General features: G+C 46.1%; 1 protein-coding gene across 11 annotated transcripts in view; it reads left to right on the forward strand.

The window, feature by feature from the left end:
• Positions 1 to 17,516, forward strand: part of MYO3B (myosin IIIB) — a 523,821-nt gene that overhangs the window by 299,236 nt on the left and 207,069 nt on the right. For all 11 annotated transcript variants that reach the window (XM_056536145.1, XM_056536147.1, XM_056536146.1 and 8 more), the window contains 4 exons: positions 6,851 to 6,947; positions 8,526 to 8,642; positions 10,739 to 10,843; positions 12,566 to 12,649. In XM_056536145.1, the coding sequence (XP_056392120.1) occupies positions 6,851 to 6,947; positions 8,526 to 8,642; positions 10,739 to 10,843; positions 12,566 to 12,649 (403 nt within the window). The remainder of the gene's footprint in view (positions 1 to 6,850; positions 6,948 to 8,525; positions 8,643 to 10,738; positions 10,844 to 12,565; positions 12,650 to 17,516) is intronic.

A 17,516-nucleotide genomic window follows, 5' to 3' on the forward strand; every position in this document is an offset into this window, starting at 1 on the left:
ACATCTCCACCAATCCCATCCGGGCTTGCTCCATAAAAGACAGTGTAGCCTCCGCCTCCTCCTCTTTCTTGATGCCGAAAACACCCGGACTGTAACCATAATTCCAACGCAGCCGAGCACCGAAGTCGTCTCCGAACAGTGAAGACACAACTACAACATCACTTGTTCCAACTTGATCGTGATCTCCAAAGGACATCGGATCATTCAACCGAAGAAACTGAAGATGATGACCCACATCGCGCAGGTCCGCCAGACAATCCTCTTAGTATCCTAGAAAAAAGAAAAAACACACCATAACAGGGAGGGCACCAAACATCGGGTGGGATGATACTCGCCTCCTGTCTTTATAAAATCTATATTTTCCGTCAATATACTAGGAAAATCCTAAATTTTATGGCAGACAGGAGGCTCGTATCAATTGCAAGTTCAAAGCAAGGAATAATATATATAACATGGTAAACATTATAGTACTGACATAGCTATATGAGATTCAGGTCTAAAATAATAATTGCGGAAAGTCTCCTCCGAAGACCAATCCGCCGCTTTCAAAATATCAGACAAAGAACCTCCTGCCTGAGCTACTTTAGTAGCCATGGCCCCCCTGGTAGAATGTGCCCGAAATAGAGACACATCCACTCCTGCCATAGCCATCGTCAGTTTCACCCAACGCGCCAGAGTCGGGGAAGAAACCGGAAGATATGGTGTACAAAACGAAATCAACAACTGAGAGAAACGCGGAGAACGAAATGACGCCGTTCTAATCTCATATTCCTTCAAACACCGCACTACACATAGTTTGGGATGAGAAGGAAACAGCGGATAGAACACAGTGCGCAAATTCGTCTTAGTACGCCTAGTAATAGAAAAATTCACCCCATGAGGGGTAAACTGTCTCCTGGATACGTCTAAAGCGCGCACATCAGAAACCCGCTTAATAGACACCAGGCATAACAGCATAGTCATTTTATATGACAGTAGCTTGAGTGACAACGAACCGTTATCCTCCCAAGAGGAAAACATTCGAAGCACCATTGACACATCCCACGTGGCTAAATAACGTGGAGTCGGAGGACGTTTAAACCTAATTCCCTTCAGAAGACGGCAAACCATTGGGTGTTGTCCCACCGGTACACCATCCATTGGGATGTGTTGTGCTGAAATCGCAGACCTATAGACATTAATGGTTCTATAAGCCTTCCCAGCATCGAACGCTTCCGACAAAAAATTTAACACTCCGTACACAGGGGCTTGAACGGGATCCATTTGCCGTTGTGAGCACCAATGAACCCATAGTCCCCAGGCCGATCGGTAAGCCGATCTGGTACCCGGAGCCCAAGCCTCGCACATGAGGTCTCTAGTTGACCGTGATAGTCGTCTATCAACTCCTGGCGACCCGAAATCAGCCAGGCTACTAAAGGTAATTGACCCGACAAAACCAGAGGATGCGATTCCCCTGTTGGATTGCGAAGCAATTCGGGGAACAGGGGACAAATCCTCGGACAATCTATGGTCATCCCCAATATCTGAGGAAACCACGATTGGGTCGGCCACCATGGAGTGATCAACACCAAAGTCGCCCCTTGTGCTTCCGCATGCCATAATACTCTGGGTATCATGGCAAACGGTGGAAACGCATACAGCGTGTCCTGAGGCCACACCTGTCTGAACGCATCCGTCGCCAGCGCCTCCGGATCCGGCCTCCAACTGAAGAACCTGGGAATCCGGTAGTTGAGTCGGGACGCAAATAGATCCAGACTCAAAGGACCCCATAATTCCCGGAGTGCACGAAAAACTGTGAGGTGCAGTGTCCAATCGCTGCCATCCACCAAATGCCTGGAGTTCCAATCCGCCACAGAGTTGGATACTCCTGGCAGATACTCTGCTTGAAGAACTATATTCCTCCCCAGGCAAAACAGCCAGAGTTTCTTCGCAATGTCCGTCAACCTCTGGGATTTCGTGCCCCCTAAACGGTTGACGTACTGCACTGCCGTGATGCAGTCCATGCGTAACAATACGCAACAATCTGTCTTGTGAGACACAAAGCTTTTGAGAGCAAATGAACCCGCGAGTAGTTCCAAGCAGTTGATGTGCAACTGAGATTCTGCTGGGGACCATTTGCCCCCTGTAGTCGAGGACCCGCACCGGGCACCCCATCCGCTCATGCTGGCGTCCGACTCCAAGATAATGTCCGGTTTGGAATTGAAGATCGTTCTTCCATTCCAGTCCTGGACGTGTCGGAGCCACCATAACAGTTCCTCGCGAGCTTCCTGCGACAGTGGAACCTGATCTGCGTACGTTAGGCCACCCGTCAAGTGACTGATCTTCAGTCTCTGCAGCGCCCTGTAATGTAGGGGAGCCGGAAAAATCGCTTGAACTGAAGAGGACAACAGGCCCACAATGCGGGCCACCGCCCGAAGAGATACCAATTGTTTGCGGAGCAACAATCTGATCTCCCTGCGCAGCACCACAAGTTTCTTGTTCGGCAAACTCAAAGTTGCCGATCGGGTATCCACCTGAAATCCCAGAAACTCCATGATTCGTGCTGGTCTGAACACCGACTTCTTCTCGTTGACCAGGAATCCCAGCTCTGTAAGAAGAGTGATTGTCCACTCTACATGTAGCAGGGTCTGATGCATTGACCTGGCCATAATCAATATATCGTCTAGATATATGATCAGTCGGACCCCCCGGCTTCTTAACGCCGACACCACCGGTCTCATGAGCTTGGTGAAGCACCAAGGGGCCGATGACAGACCGAACGGAAGGCAGGTAAACGCCCATTTCTGACCTTCCCACAGAAACTGGAGAAAGTGGCGGGAAGAAGGATGGACTGGTACCGTAAGGTACGCGTCCTTCAAATCTATCTTTGCCAACCAATCGTTCTGGAGCAACAGGTCCCTTAGGAGATGAATGCCCTCCATTTTGAAATGGCGATACAAAACGCACTCGTTTAAGCCTTTCAGGTTTATAACCGGTCTGTATCCTCCATCCTTCTTTTTTACGAGAAAAATGTTGCTGAGGAAACCCGGTTCGTCCATCGTTACCGGACAAATAGCGTTTTTGGCATAGAGATCTGTGATCTCCGTGCGAATTAAGGTTCTGTCTGAGTTTGCGAAAACAATGCGTCTTGGTCGACGTGTTTGCAGCGGGGGCGCTACGAATTCTATAACATATCCCCTCACCGTCTGCAGAACCCACGGGTCTGATGTAATCAGGGACCAAGCGTGGGAAAAATATCTCAGTCTGCCCCCCACAGGGATATTCATTAACGGCATGTCGCTTCGGCCTACCTGTGGATCTTCCTCTAGGGAAACCTCGAGAACCTCCTCGAGCCCTCCAGGGCCGACCTCTGGATGGAAAGAAAGGAGTAGCGGGAACTGAGGCGGCGACCGCCTGCACCTGTGGCCTCTCTTGTACATACTGTACTGGACCCCTATTGTGGGGTCTGAAATAGGAACCTCGGCCGGAAGGGCGACCCCTACCCCTTCCAGCCTTCCCGAAAACCTTTGCGGATTTCTTTAAAGAGGATTGTGCCTTATCCAGGCTAGAAAAGAGACCCACGAACTTATTAATGTTCTTGATGAGCGAATCTCCAAAGAGAAGGCCCTCCGCAGATGGGCCTGGTTCCTCTGTCGCAAGATGGGTCAACTGAGGATCCAATCTCATCAAGACAGAACGTCGTCTCTCAGATGACATGGCCGTGTTGGCATTACCAAGCAGGCATGTGGCTCTGAGAGCCCAACCTCTCAGAACTTCCGCGTCCACTTGCGTACCCGCGGCCACCGCCTGTTCCGCCATGTTCAGGATCTTTGTTAACGGACCTAATAAATCAAGCAGTTTATCCTGCACCGATTTGAAGGACCTATCCAATCCCTTACTAGGGTTTTTGCCCGATTTCAGCAGGTATTTTACCAAGATCGGATCGAGTTCTGGGGTCACTGCCACCTTATTGGCGACCGAAGGACGGGGACACTCAGACCTGAGCTTGTTCCTGTTACCCCTGTCCAGGGGTTTTCTCAACCATGCCTCAATGTATTTAGCGACCTGAGGGATCGGAGTCCATTCACCTGACCGCGGATGCTTGATAGCCTCCGGGTCGAAGAAGGGGACTCCCTGAGAGTCCAGAACAGCGTTGACGGAAACGTCCTCAGTGTGAGAAGAACCAGAGGGTTGAACCTCATCTTCATCACAACCGTCATCCTCCCCGCTATCGAAAATGGAGTGTTCAGAATCATCTGAAACAGATTCGGACTCTGAATCCGATCTATCCACATAGGAATCAGGCTTAATCCGCTTGGCGGATCGTTTAACCCGGTTAGTATCAACTTCCTCCCGGGCGGAGGGTCTTTTGCCCGTAAACGGGTTGCTGCCCTCAGGCAAAGGGTCAGCTGCAAGAGAGTGGCCACCACTCAATGGGGTTGGCAACATAGCAGAGGTCGCTGCGTCGGTACAATGGTGACTCTTCCGGGCCGACTTCCCGGGTCTCAATGAGCCAGAAGGGTGAGTCTGCTCTGAGGGACCTGCCAGCACTAAAGCTGGTGGGATAGATGCGTCTTGGCGCGATTGAGATATGGCCATAGATACAGATCGGGTAATGGTATCATTAACCGTTGTCATGGCGGCTGCAAGGGCAGTATGTACCGACCTGTGGACCAGTTGCTGAATTTGTTCAGCGGACATGCGATCCTGGTCATGCGAGCCGTTGGGGCCCTCCCCCATGGTCAAATCCATTTTTCCGTCTGTCATAGTAGTTAGTGAACGTAGATAAAACTACAGCAAAACTCGGGGCTGTGGAGAGAGAATATATATATGTATAGAATAAGTATAAATTTATTAATATGGTATAATATATACACATTAGTAAAAATATACACAAATAAATGTACACATAAATGCACATATATATATATATGTATATATATATATATATATATATACCTATACAAATACGTATATTTCCCTATATATTCATGTGGCGAGATGTAGGCCACAAGTAAATAAGAGGGGAACTGCGCAGAGCCTATCTAGAAGAGGAAAATAGGGGGGGGGGGGGGGGAGGGGGGGGGTCGCAGAAACTAATGTGACCAGCGTAGTGCAGGAGAACAGAGTGAGAGGAATCGCAAGTCCTCCGATCCCCTGCGAATCCGAACCTATAAGAATAGGAGAAGACAAAACCGACACGAGCGCCGCACTAGGGGTGGGGTGGGCGTGGCGTTCGTCCGCCCGAAATCTCGCGATCTGTTAGAAATGGAAGCGCGCGCTGGCAGCGGAGAAGAGGGGCGGCGCAACAACTGGAGAAGAAAGGTGACGTCACCGGAGATGGCGGCCGCCCGGCAGAGTGGAAAAAATAGGGAACAGGACTAGAGTGTGGACAACAGTGAAGCGGGGCAGCGCCCTGAATTACCAGGTAACGAAAAACAGGGGGTGCGGGCGTATGCAGTATCTACGCCAACACCCAGGAGAATATATATATATATATAAGAAAAAATACAGGAAAATGTAGAAACAAATAAGTAGTGGGAATAAGGGAGTGGGGGTAAGACTCCCAGATGTTCCCAAGAGTTATAGAAGTCTATATAGAAATAGTGAACAATGAATAAGCTTAACATACAGTTATCACAATGGTACTTATCTGTCTATTGAGCAGAAAGAAAGAGGAGGAGGCGGAGGCTACACTGTCTTTTATGGAGCAAGCCCGGATGGGATTGGTGGAGATGTTGGAAGGGGTGCGGTCAGGTTGCTAGGTGACCTGCATCTTTTTTCTTCCATTTTACATTCATGTTACATTTGTTTTTTCTGCTATTGGGCATATTAAAGAAAGAATATGCAATTGATACGAGCCTCCTGTCTGCCATAAAATCAGCAGATGTATACCCCAAAACAGTGATGAGTAGATATCATTGCTGATACTTTGAGGGTCTGTATGACTCCCACCTCACAAGCACGATCACTATTCATGCTCTTAGCTCTCGGAGCTGTGGGATTTGCCTTACAAGTCTGACCATGTGACAGCAAGGCCTTTATGAAGGAAATGTCTGTCAGGAGCCCTCATTGCGGATCAGTGCTAAGTGTTCCACAGCAGGAGTCTCCTCTGCTGTAAACTAGAAATTGTTCTTGCCTAAGGTTTATAATTCAAGTCAGCATAATGTAGATAATATAGTAAAGCGTGTTTCCCGTCCTCGGCAGAGCGGCCTTAATAATCCCAGAGTCGCGTTTCATTATTAGTCCATTTTAATTTAATAGTTGACTAGTTTCAAGATTTTGGTTATAATCAGATTACATAGAGTTAGCAGATAAAAATGTCTTTGCTTCTAATTCCGTAACATAAGGAGCAAGATTACATCTCAGGCTCGACCATTTGTGTGGTTAAAGAGAATCATGTTTCAGAAAGACAGTCTGTGAGAGGAGATGTTCTGTTATGTAGACAGGTAAGGCTGGGCTCCCGCTTTATGGAGATCCAACACACGATTCATGATAATTGGGGACAATTGTACAATTAATGCTTACATACACTAATTTCCCATAGGTTTTATAGCATTTCATCACAGTCTGTCAGAGGCCACTCGTGAATATGCTGGTGACTAAAGGAGTCTTCTATATAAGCAAGGATCGCCACAATGGAGCCTATTTAACTTATAAACATTTAGCTTTTTAGATTAATTCTCATTGCAATTTTTGTCTGTTAGATTTTTGTCTGCAGATGCGGCGACAGTCCACCGTAACTGGAGATGAAACCACTTTGAGATGACTCTATTATGCCATATCACCAGGGTTATCACAATGGTGATTCCATTTGTAGATTTCGTTCAGAGTTGAGTTTCATACTGTTTTTATGTCTTTTATGTCACAGGTATGAAAGGATGAACACCAGGAGGCCATATGTGCTGCACACCAAGCAGAACGCCTGTCTGGATGATGACTTGGTCAACCTGGCAGTTCTAGATGAGGTAAATGACATCTTAGTGCTGGGCTTTATACCGGTTCATACCGAATACCGAAATTTTTGTCCTGCACGATATGAATTTTTCCCCATACTGCAATACTGGTTTGGCCCCCTCCCCCTCGGGAATGAATGAATTATCACCCCAGCGCTGCCCCCACATCGGGAAACTAATCATATGTGATCCGCGAGCGCTGTTCTGCCCCTATCAGGGTAAATACTCACAAATCTCCCGCAAGCGCTGCCCTCCTTGTCCTCCTGTTTGTTGCGGGCCGCCGGCGCTGACACTCTATACTGTACGCTGTATCCCTATGCCCGGGCTGCAAAAGATAAACAAAACAAACTTTAACTCACCTCCCGTTGGTCCGGTACCTGCTTCCAGGGGACGGGAACGTCGGAGAGCCGTCACCCTATCACCAGCCGCAGCGATGTTCCGCCTCGGCCTGTGATAGGTTGAGCACACTGTCATGTAAGAAGCCGGCCAACATCGCTGCGGCCGGTGATAGGCTGACGGCTCTCCGACGTTCCTGTCCCCAGGAAGAGTGTAACGCGGACGTAGGAACATGCGTTAAAGTTTATTTTGTTTACCTTTTGCAGCCCGGGCATAGGGATACAGCATACAGTATAGAGTGTCAGCGCCGGCGGCCGCAACAAACAGGAGGACAAGGAGGGCAGCGCTTGCGGGAGATATGTGAGTATTTACCCCGATGGGGACAGCGCAGCACTGGGCTGATAATTAATTTTGGGGAGGGGGGGGGGAATACCGTTATATACCGTGGAACCGCCATATGTTACAAAAATACCGTGATACACATATTTGGTCATACTGCCCAGCCCTATGACATCTTACAATTTAGGTTGCCATATGGCTTATCTAACTACATTAATGATCTGGTAACCCACAAGGCATGGTGAGACTTTAGTGAATATGGTAACCCACAAGGCACACCCCTTGTGGTGTCACACCACGCCCCCTCCATTCATGTCTATGGGAGGGGGTATGACTGTCATGCCCCCACCGATAGACATAAATGGAGGGGCGTGGCGTGACATCACAAGGGTCGTGAACATGATGTCACATACCAGTCTCGGAGGTAGCCCCCCCGGCACAGAATGCCGGGGGCTGCACTGAGATTGCGAAGGTCCCCTTCAGCGGGGATAGGGGATAAGATGTATAAAGCTGGAATACCCCTTTAATTTAAAATTAAGATGTAGAAAGCGGGAAAACCCCTTTAATTTAAAATTAAAGAAGTGAGCAAAGAATGTTTGAGGCACCCAGCATACACCACCCAGCATACAATTTCTTGAAGGGAACCTCTCACTTTAGCCATCACTTTATCAATTACCCTACAAGTGACTGTGACGCCATTTGTTGTGGAATATTTGGCAAGTTTAGTGAGTAATGAATTGTGTTGCCTTTCACTTATCCTTGTGTCCAGCAGATTATTTGCACACTCACAATGAAGGACATCCCACCATGGCACGGCATATTACAATTTGTTATAAGCACATAAAAGATATTTCATGAAGATCATTTTTCTGAGGTTTAGAGTTTCTACTAATCAAATGTTTTTTTTGTTTCCAGGAAACTATAATACATCAGTTACAAACCCGGTTTGCGGATTTACAGATCTATACCTATGTTGGGGATATTTTAATAGCTTTAAATCCATTCCAGAATCTCAGTATTTATTCTCCACAGGTAAAAAAAAATGTTTTTTAAGTTTATAAAAGTGGCAACATTTTAACAACCATCCTCATGTACATAGCTATATGACGATTCTGTACAACCTCCAAGTTGAGTAACCATAGATCTCTGTGGACTCCACCGTACCAGCTTCATATGGAGGTACACAAAGGATTTTTATAGCTGCACAAAGCATATTGGAATACAGTGAAAACTTAAGAGTCTTCCCATCTTGCAAAATTATACTTATCTGATCATAGAGTGTCTGACCACTGGGATGCCCGTGATCTCGAAAAGGGGAACCCAAGCTTCCTGTTAAAATGGAGCATCAGTGCACATGAAGGACTGCAGCTCCATTCTAATGGGAGACACAGGTTCCAGTTCTCGAGATTGCAGTGGGCCCCAGCAGTTGGATTCCCTGCTATCAGACAGTTATCCTCATTACTGTGAATAGAGGATAACTTTACAAGATGAGAAGATCCCATCTGATGTAGACTACATGTTTAAGTTACAGATTTTCATTGTGCATTAAATGTTAATGTAGCCTTAGATGTATGCTACGAAGTTCTAACTAGTTGTTGCTTGCGGAATATGTAAACATTTTTGTGCCGCCACCTAAGCTTTCTGAGCTTGAGACTTGTGCACGACTACAGGCATTCAATGTACAGATTTGGCCGAAGTTCCATAGACATGCATAGGACTTCTGCAAGCTTAGAAATGAATGACCACAGCTTTGCGCAAGTCTTGGGCTTGGGCAGCATGAGCCATCACTGAATGTAAACTGTAGACAATTGATTTGCCATAACTGGTTGTACACTTTAACCAATGTAATACATTTGTAAAGACTCACGACAGAAAGCAGTACTCACACGGTGGTAGTAGATCCGCTGGACCTGTGTGGCAGATGACACGGGACGTGCCAGGGAGCGGAGTCTAAGGTGACGCTGGTTTTCACCAGAACCCGCTGCAAGAAAGGTTGGTCTTGCTGTGGCAGGCGGCACCCAGGTCGCTACCCCTGGCATGACTCGACCACACAGGAGGGGTGATGCAATGTAGAGGAGGGATTAGGCAAGATGTGGTCTGGATAGCAGGAGGTCTGGACTGGCAGCACAGGAGCGTAGTCAGGAACATAGCAGAAGGTCAATAGGCTGGCGGCAAGGAGCAAGGTCACAGAATACAAGGGTCTGGAACACGGCAAGGCAACACAGAAAATGCCCTCACTAGGCACTAGGGCAACAAAGATTCAGCAGGGAGTGAAGGGAGTTGCATAAACTTATAAATGAGGTGCAGGTGGAAACAATAATTAAGGGCGTACTGGCCCTTTAAATCTAAGAGCTCCAACGCGCGCCCCCTAAGAGGCAGGGGTACGCACGCTGGCCCTGAGAGAGAGAATCAGGCAGTGTGGAGAGCGGAGGTAAGTGACGAGCTGGGACTCGCATATGGGCGCTTCCCATGATGCCAATCCCAGCCTAGCTGAAAGAGGAGGAGAGGGAAGGAGGCGAGCACTCACGACCAGCGTGTCTGGCCGGAGTGCAGGACGTGACAAAATTTTTCCCAACACCCCTTATGCCCCAGTATAGAAAAGCATCAAATATTCTACGGCTCCAATTTGTGACTGACCATTTCTGTAAAAGGAAATGAGTAATGTCTATGTCCAGTATTCATGATGGATACAGAGAAAGTGGCACTCGCCCAATAAAGCATTACTGGTGCACTTTATCCAAAATGTATGTACACATCACAATGACAGGCCGGACACCAGGGAGAAACACTAGTAATAGCAGTTATGTGCTATAAAGCCCTTCTTCAGAGCTCTAATACCTATAAAGATCTGCTCATCTCTATGATGATCAGGTTGTGATATCAGAATGCGATGTTTATACTGTCATTACTAACGTGTGTTGAATGGAAAAGGAATATTATTATGGTGACTTTAAATATTATTTCTAATATGTGGGGCAACATTAATAATATCTCATAGTGCTTCTCTATAACCTGCAGGAAGACCACGTGGTGTAAATAAAATATATTGGATGTACTGCACTTACTGGATGTACCCTGTAATATGTATTAAAGCATAGTTATCTGTATCTCTTCTTCAATTTATATAGTTCTCCAAGCTTTATCATGGAGTAAAACGTGCCTCAAACCCTCCGCATATATTTGCCACAGCAGATGCAGCATATCAGGGAATGGTGACTTTCAGCAAAGATCAGGTGTGTCAAAAACAGCCTAATTTCTATATTGTTTTCTATGGAGTCAGTCTGTGTGCAGCCTGTCTGCGTTCTGTTGCCTTTATATTGTTTGTTTGCTGTCTAGTATTCACACATACCCATGGCAGAGTCTGGGATGTGCCCCCATCATAGCATAGACAGATCCACAAAATATCGCAAACTGCTGGCAGGCAAAACATCATGTAACCCGTAATGGCATTCTGCCAATTTTGTCATTCTACTAGATAAACACCAGAGTTATTTTAACCTTTTGCTGGGTGATGATCGGCCCCGGCTTTTATTTATTTTCTTGTCATAACTTTTTATATAACCACAACCGAAGAGGCTAGGAGTGGATTGCCAACCACCGGACTCCCAGCAGACAAGTGTGTCCAGCATGCCTGTTCTTTCCACTTTCTCTCAAACGCCAGCTGTGATTTAACCTACAAATAATACAAAAAACATTGTTAAAAATATACTTGAATGCAAGACTATTTATTGGTGCCCCTACATGGGTGCAATTATCTTAAAAGGGTACTCCGGTGGAAAACTTTTTTTTTTTTTAAATGAACTGGTGCCAGAAAGTTAAGCAGATTTGTAAATTATTTCTATTAAAATCTATTTTAGTACTTTTTAGTGGCTGTATGCTACAGAGGAAATTCTTTACTTTTGGAATTTCTTTTTTGTGTTTTCCACAGTGCTCTCTGCTGACACCTCTGTCCATCTCAGGAACTGTCCAGAGTAGCATAGGTTTGCTATGGAGATTTTCTACTGCTCTGGACAGTTCCTGATACGGGCATCAGGTGTCAACAGAGAGCACTGTGGACAACACAAAAAAGAAATAAAAAAAAATAAAGATTTTCCTCTGTAGCAAACAGGTGCTAAAAAGTGAAAGGATAAAGATTTTTTAATAGAAGTAACTTACAATTCAGTTTAACTTTCTGGCACCAGTTCTTTAAAAAAAAAAAAAAAAAGTCTTCCATTGGAGTACCCCTTTAAATCCTCCCCTTTATAAATGTCTCCTCCCTTTTACAAAATATAGTTTCCCATTATAATACTGTATACTGTACCTCTAAATAAATCATTCGATTACCAAATGACGTCACTTCAGCATAAACCCAACCTCTATACAAACTACCCATGTATATTGCCCCACAGAGTAATAGTGTTCCCTATGTTCCCCCATATAGTAGTTATGCTCCTCTGAGCCCCCATATAGTATTTAGGCCCCTCTGAGCCCACATACAGTATTTAGGCTCCTCTGAGCCCCCATATAGTAGTTTGGCCCCTCTGTGCTCCTATATAGTAGTTAGGCGCCTCTGAACCCCCATATATAAATTTTGCCTCATATAGTAGTTAGGCCTCTATGTGCCACCACATGGTAGTAATTTACCCTTCATACTGTTCCCCATATAGGCTCCTCTGGCTCCCATAGTGTACCACAATTATGTAAACTGTTCGGCTGTTTTTGGTTTCCCGACAACCTCTGGTAACCTTAACCCTATCCCTGCATCTATTCTATACTGTGAATATACCATAAATATATAGATGAAAATACAGCTTTAGTGCACTATATCTAATATGAAAACAGTGAATGATTGAACCGGAGAATGAGTGAAAGTGAAGAAAACACATTACAGCCACAATTGTCTCTGTTTTCTGTGAATCTGTTCAGTCAACTGAATGATGGCAATTTCTCACACCCCATTATTTCTGATCCTTCAGTGCATTATTATCAGCGGGGAGAGCGGTGCCGGCAAGACAGAAAGTGCTCATTTGATTGTGCAACATTTAACCTTCCTGGGAAAGGTATGGTTCTACAGATAATGTGGCTACAACCTTCTCATACAATGGTGTACTGCATGGGTGGTGGAATAGGATGTGGTGACTAAGGCTAAGTTTCCACTTGTTATTTTTTTACTGCTTTTTTTGTGTGAAAAAAAACGCCAGTGTAATTTCTCGTGTCTGACCTATTTTCTGGCATTTTTGCATTTGAGTGGAAATTGCATTTCCATTCCGTTTTTTTTTTCTAAATTTGTTGGGTACTAAAAAAAAAAAAAAAAAAGGATACAAGAGTGATAAAAAAAATGTATTTAACGAAATTTATATTATTTATAATGAAATTTTAATTAATTTTTAAACAGGGATCAATTTATGTGGGCAGGCAGGGCACAAAAAATGTAGCCGACAATAATAAAAATGTAGTGTGTGTGTTTTTCACTTTTTTTTTCTTAATTTTTTATAATTTGTAGGTAGTACTACTACTCCCAGCATGGAACACACTGTTCCATGATGGGAGTAGTAGTTCCTGTACTAATAGACAGATTGCGCCGTTTGTCACTCCTGACACCCGATGCGATCGTCCATAATATAGCAGAGATGTGGAGCGGCTCTATACAGCGCTCACATCTCTGCACTATACTCCAGGCCGGCCAGTGATGTGAATAGAAATTCACATCACTCATTCATATTTTCCGCCCAGAGTGGGGATTGGTCGGATCGTGGCAGCCAGTCCCGGCTCTCAGCGGGAAATATGAATGGTGAGTGGCCGGCCGGAGTACAGAGCAGAGTTGCGAGCGCAGGAGAAAGCCGCTCTGCATCTCAGGGATGAAGGATGATCGCAGCCTGTGTCAGGAGTGACACCCGCTGTGATCTGTCCTTAACTGCAGGTACTACTGCTCCCAACATGGAGCACACACTGTTCCATTCTGGGAGCTATAGTACCTGCATTAATAGACAGATCGCAGCGAGTGTCACTCCTGACACCCGCTGTGATCCTCCTGTATGATATATAGATGCGGCCGGCTGCTCTTCTATGGTCCCCTGCACTGACGTATACATACACCTATTCATATTTCCCACAGAGAGTTGTGATTGGTTGGAACCATCTGGCCAATCACAGCTCTCTGCCGGAAATATGAATAGGTGTATATATATGGCTGTGCAGGGGACCATAGAAGAGCGGCCGGCCACATCTATACATTATACAGGAGGATCGCAACGGGAGTCAGAAGTGACACGGGCAATCTGTCGATTAGTACAGGTACTACTACTCCCATCATGGAACAGTGTGTTCCATGCTGAAAGTAGTAGTACTACCTAAAAAAAATTAAAAAAGTGAAAAAAATACACACACACACACTACCTGCCCGCCCACATAAATTGATCCCTATTTAAAAATTTATAAAAATGTTGTTATAATAAAGATAAAGTTTGTTAAATACAATTTTTTCCATCACTACTGTATCTTTTTTAATATATTTTTTTTACAAAATTTTTTACAAAATTTCATTAAAAAAGGTATCTCCATCACTTTTTTGGATCGCTAAAGTCCAAAAAAAGAATAAAAACTGCCTGCAAAAACGCCAAAGTTAAAACCCACATGTTGTTTTTCTTGGCGTTTTTTCACTCCCATAGACTTCTATGAGAGAAAAACGCGACGATTTCAGGTAATAAAAACGCCATAGGCTCAACATGCTTTGACTTTGCAAAACCGCCAAGGAGCTGAAAAACGCCAAAAAAGAGTGAAAAAACGCCAAAAGGATAAAAAAAAAACGCCAAACTGAATGACGCAAAGTGCAAAAAGAATTTAGCGATTTCTTATTGATTTACAGCTAACATATGGCCGCAGCATTTTTTGTTCGAAAAAACGCCATGCGGCAGAATTGGCGTTTTTCTTGGCATTTCCCCCCCCCCCCCCCCCCCAAAAAAAAACAAGTGGAAACTTAGCCTAACTGGGGTGATGTAATACTGGTGAGGTGATGAGGCAGGAATAAAGTTTGTGATGCCAGGATAGTGTTGACCTCCACACTCCAAGGGCAGTAGCTTCCTGGGCCAAGCACTGAGGTAATAACGACCACAGATGCAGGGTTACAGAAACTACTACATTTTACTCAGGAACTTACAAAAATATTTACTAACAGTTAGTGCAAAGTTTACTGAAGTTTGCTTCAGGGATCACAGTTGATTCAAGGCACTATGGGACTTGTAGTCCTCGCTGACTAACTAGCTTCTGAGCTTGCTGAGTTATGTTTTAGATTGATCTGGATTTGACTGTGTAGCGTGTATGAGACTTAGGTGCTAACAAACTCTGAATCTGCTTTTCACTTTGGAATCCTAAGTTAGGGCTTTTTGGACCGGAGTTGCCCGTGGCTTTCTATCTCCTGTTATCGTCTTCTTTGTGAATGGGATATGTGGGCTCTCTTGGCTCTGCTCCCCAATGCAGACTTGCTTCTAACTGTAATGGATGACCTGAGCGGCAGTATCCTGTGAAGGTTGTTGCCGTTCTGGAGATTTGGGTTGCAACTGGTTTTCCATAGGCCAGTCCTCATTTGGTGAGGTGCAGGTCCACAGCATAGGTCCAGAGGTGACCTCCACTCTCCACTCCTCTCTCTCTAGACTAACTAGCTCCTCCCAGTCTAGACAGACTTAAGGGAGCAGGGCAGCAGCCCTGATTGGTTGAAGAAGACATGTGATCTCCTCAGCATCCTCCTTCACAAACAAGTTAACTCTTTAAGGCTCAGGAGCATAAAAGTGCATTTACAATATATTACAGTGCAATACATGTCAGATTTAAATCTAAGCAGTGGGCCCAGAGCAGACAAATTAGGTGACATCCACTTGCCAGGTCTTGAAGACGGGTGTGTTCCGCACCGGGACACCACACATGTTCCCCATAAAGACCAGGGCCGGTTTTAGACTTAGTGTGGCCCTGGTAAAAAATGTAAAGTGGGGCCCTCAGATTGTGTGACCAAAGATCACCATTAGAGATGAGCGAATTTTTTGAAAAATTCGATTCGGCCGATTCACCAAATTTAAAAAAATGTGGTTCGGTCCGCCACCTCCATGCTGCCGCCATCTCCACAGCGTGGAGGTGGCGGCAGTATGAGGAGACCATATAGTGCCTGAAAGACACAGCGTGGAGGTGACGGCAGCATGAAGAGACCATATAGTGGCTGAATAGCACAGTGTGGAGGTTTTGGCAGCATGAGGAGACCATATAGTGGCTGAATGACCCAGCCTGGAGGTGGCAACAGCCTGACGAGACCATAGGGCTTCACAATTGGAAAGATTAAAGATATTTTTTAACATTTAAATTGAAGATTTCAAATAGATGAACCTAAAAAGTTTAATTTAATGTGCCAGCAGCATGAGGAGACCACATGGCGGTACAGTGACACAGCCTGGAGGTGGCGGAAGCATGACTAGACAATATAGTGGCTGAATGACACAGCCTGTAGTGGGCGGCAGCATAAGGAGACTATATAGAGGCTGAATGACACAGCCTGGAGTTGGTAGCAGCAAGAGCAGACCATATCGTACTGAATGACACAGCCTGGAGTTGGCGGCAGGGTACATGTCTCAGGCTTCATGTCTCAGGCTTCCTTGTCGCAGCGCAGGCAAGATGTTCTTCCTGTTGTCGGTCACCATGGTTCCCATTTCCAGTTTTTGTGGAGTAAGCCATGATTCAATATCTGCATGAATGACTTTTAGCAGTTCCTCTCCTGTGTGACTCCGTTCGCCAAGGCATGGTATGCTGGAGGAGCACTGAGACTTGTCCGTGCAGCGGAGGCTGTGGACACGGTGGAGGATGAGGAGGCGGTGTCACACACTCTCACAGAACCAACGGCCTGAGAGCATGGAGGCGGAAGCGGCGTGAACTGTCCAAGTTACTGTTGTGGCTGTGCAGGAATCACATTCATCCAGTAGGCTGTAAAGGACATGTATGGTCCCTGACCGTAGTTACAGCTCCACATGTCGGCGCGGCTGTGCACTTTGGTACACACCGACAGGCTCAAGGACTGGCCCCCCTTCTGTTCCACAAAATTGTGCAGGGCTGGTACTGCCTTCTTCGCAAAGAAATGACGGCTTGGGACTCTCCACCTCGGCTCGGCACAAGCCATCAGTTCTCTGAAAGGTGTGGTCCACCACTTGAAAAGGGAGGGACTGCAGCACCAGCAAGTTGGACAAGAGCACATTCAGCTTCTGCACCGTTGGATGAGTGGTCGCATACTGTTGTCTCTTGGACATGGCTTCGCCGATGGTGGAATGACTGACTCGCGGAGGAGCAGGAGCATCTGGAGCAACAGAAGATGGATATAACAAACAGCTGCCTTCGGCTGAGGTTGTGTAGCCTTGGCTGGCTGAGCAGGGAACGGCGTGCCACTGGATGATGCAGCAGGCTGGACCACCGCATCGGAGCCACGGTTCTCCCAGGCCACTTCATGGTGAGACGGCATATGTTGACGCAGGGCCGTGGTGCCAACATTGGGACCCTGGCTAGCTTCACCTTCTGTCGACACATCTTGCATGTGGCCAGGTTAACATCCTCTGGATGCTTGATGAAAAACTGCCACACCACTGAGTAGCTGATTTTCCCACCAACAGTCTGCACTGATTGACTGCTACTGCCGCCGACTCCAGGAACCCCTGTTCTACTACCTCCCAGGACGGTAGGCCGCCGTGAAGAAATTGGTCTACCCTGGGCATGTTTGGCTCCAAACTTTCCACTTCTGCCACCATGCTGACTGGCAACCATGCTACCACCTTGTTGGCTCAGCTGCTGCTTCACGGGCACCCTGCAATCCTCTTCTCCTAATGATGATGATGAACTTCTTCTGCACCCGGGTCCCTAGTGCGATCGGCTTCATCATCATCGAGTTGTGTCTGCACGTCA

Source organism: Hyla sarda, chromosome 8, assembly GCF_029499605.1.
Source record: "Hyla sarda isolate aHylSar1 chromosome 8, aHylSar1.hap1, whole genome shotgun sequence".
In the NCBI taxonomy this organism is placed as follows: domain Eukaryota; kingdom Metazoa; phylum Chordata; class Amphibia; order Anura; family Hylidae; genus Hyla; species Hyla sarda.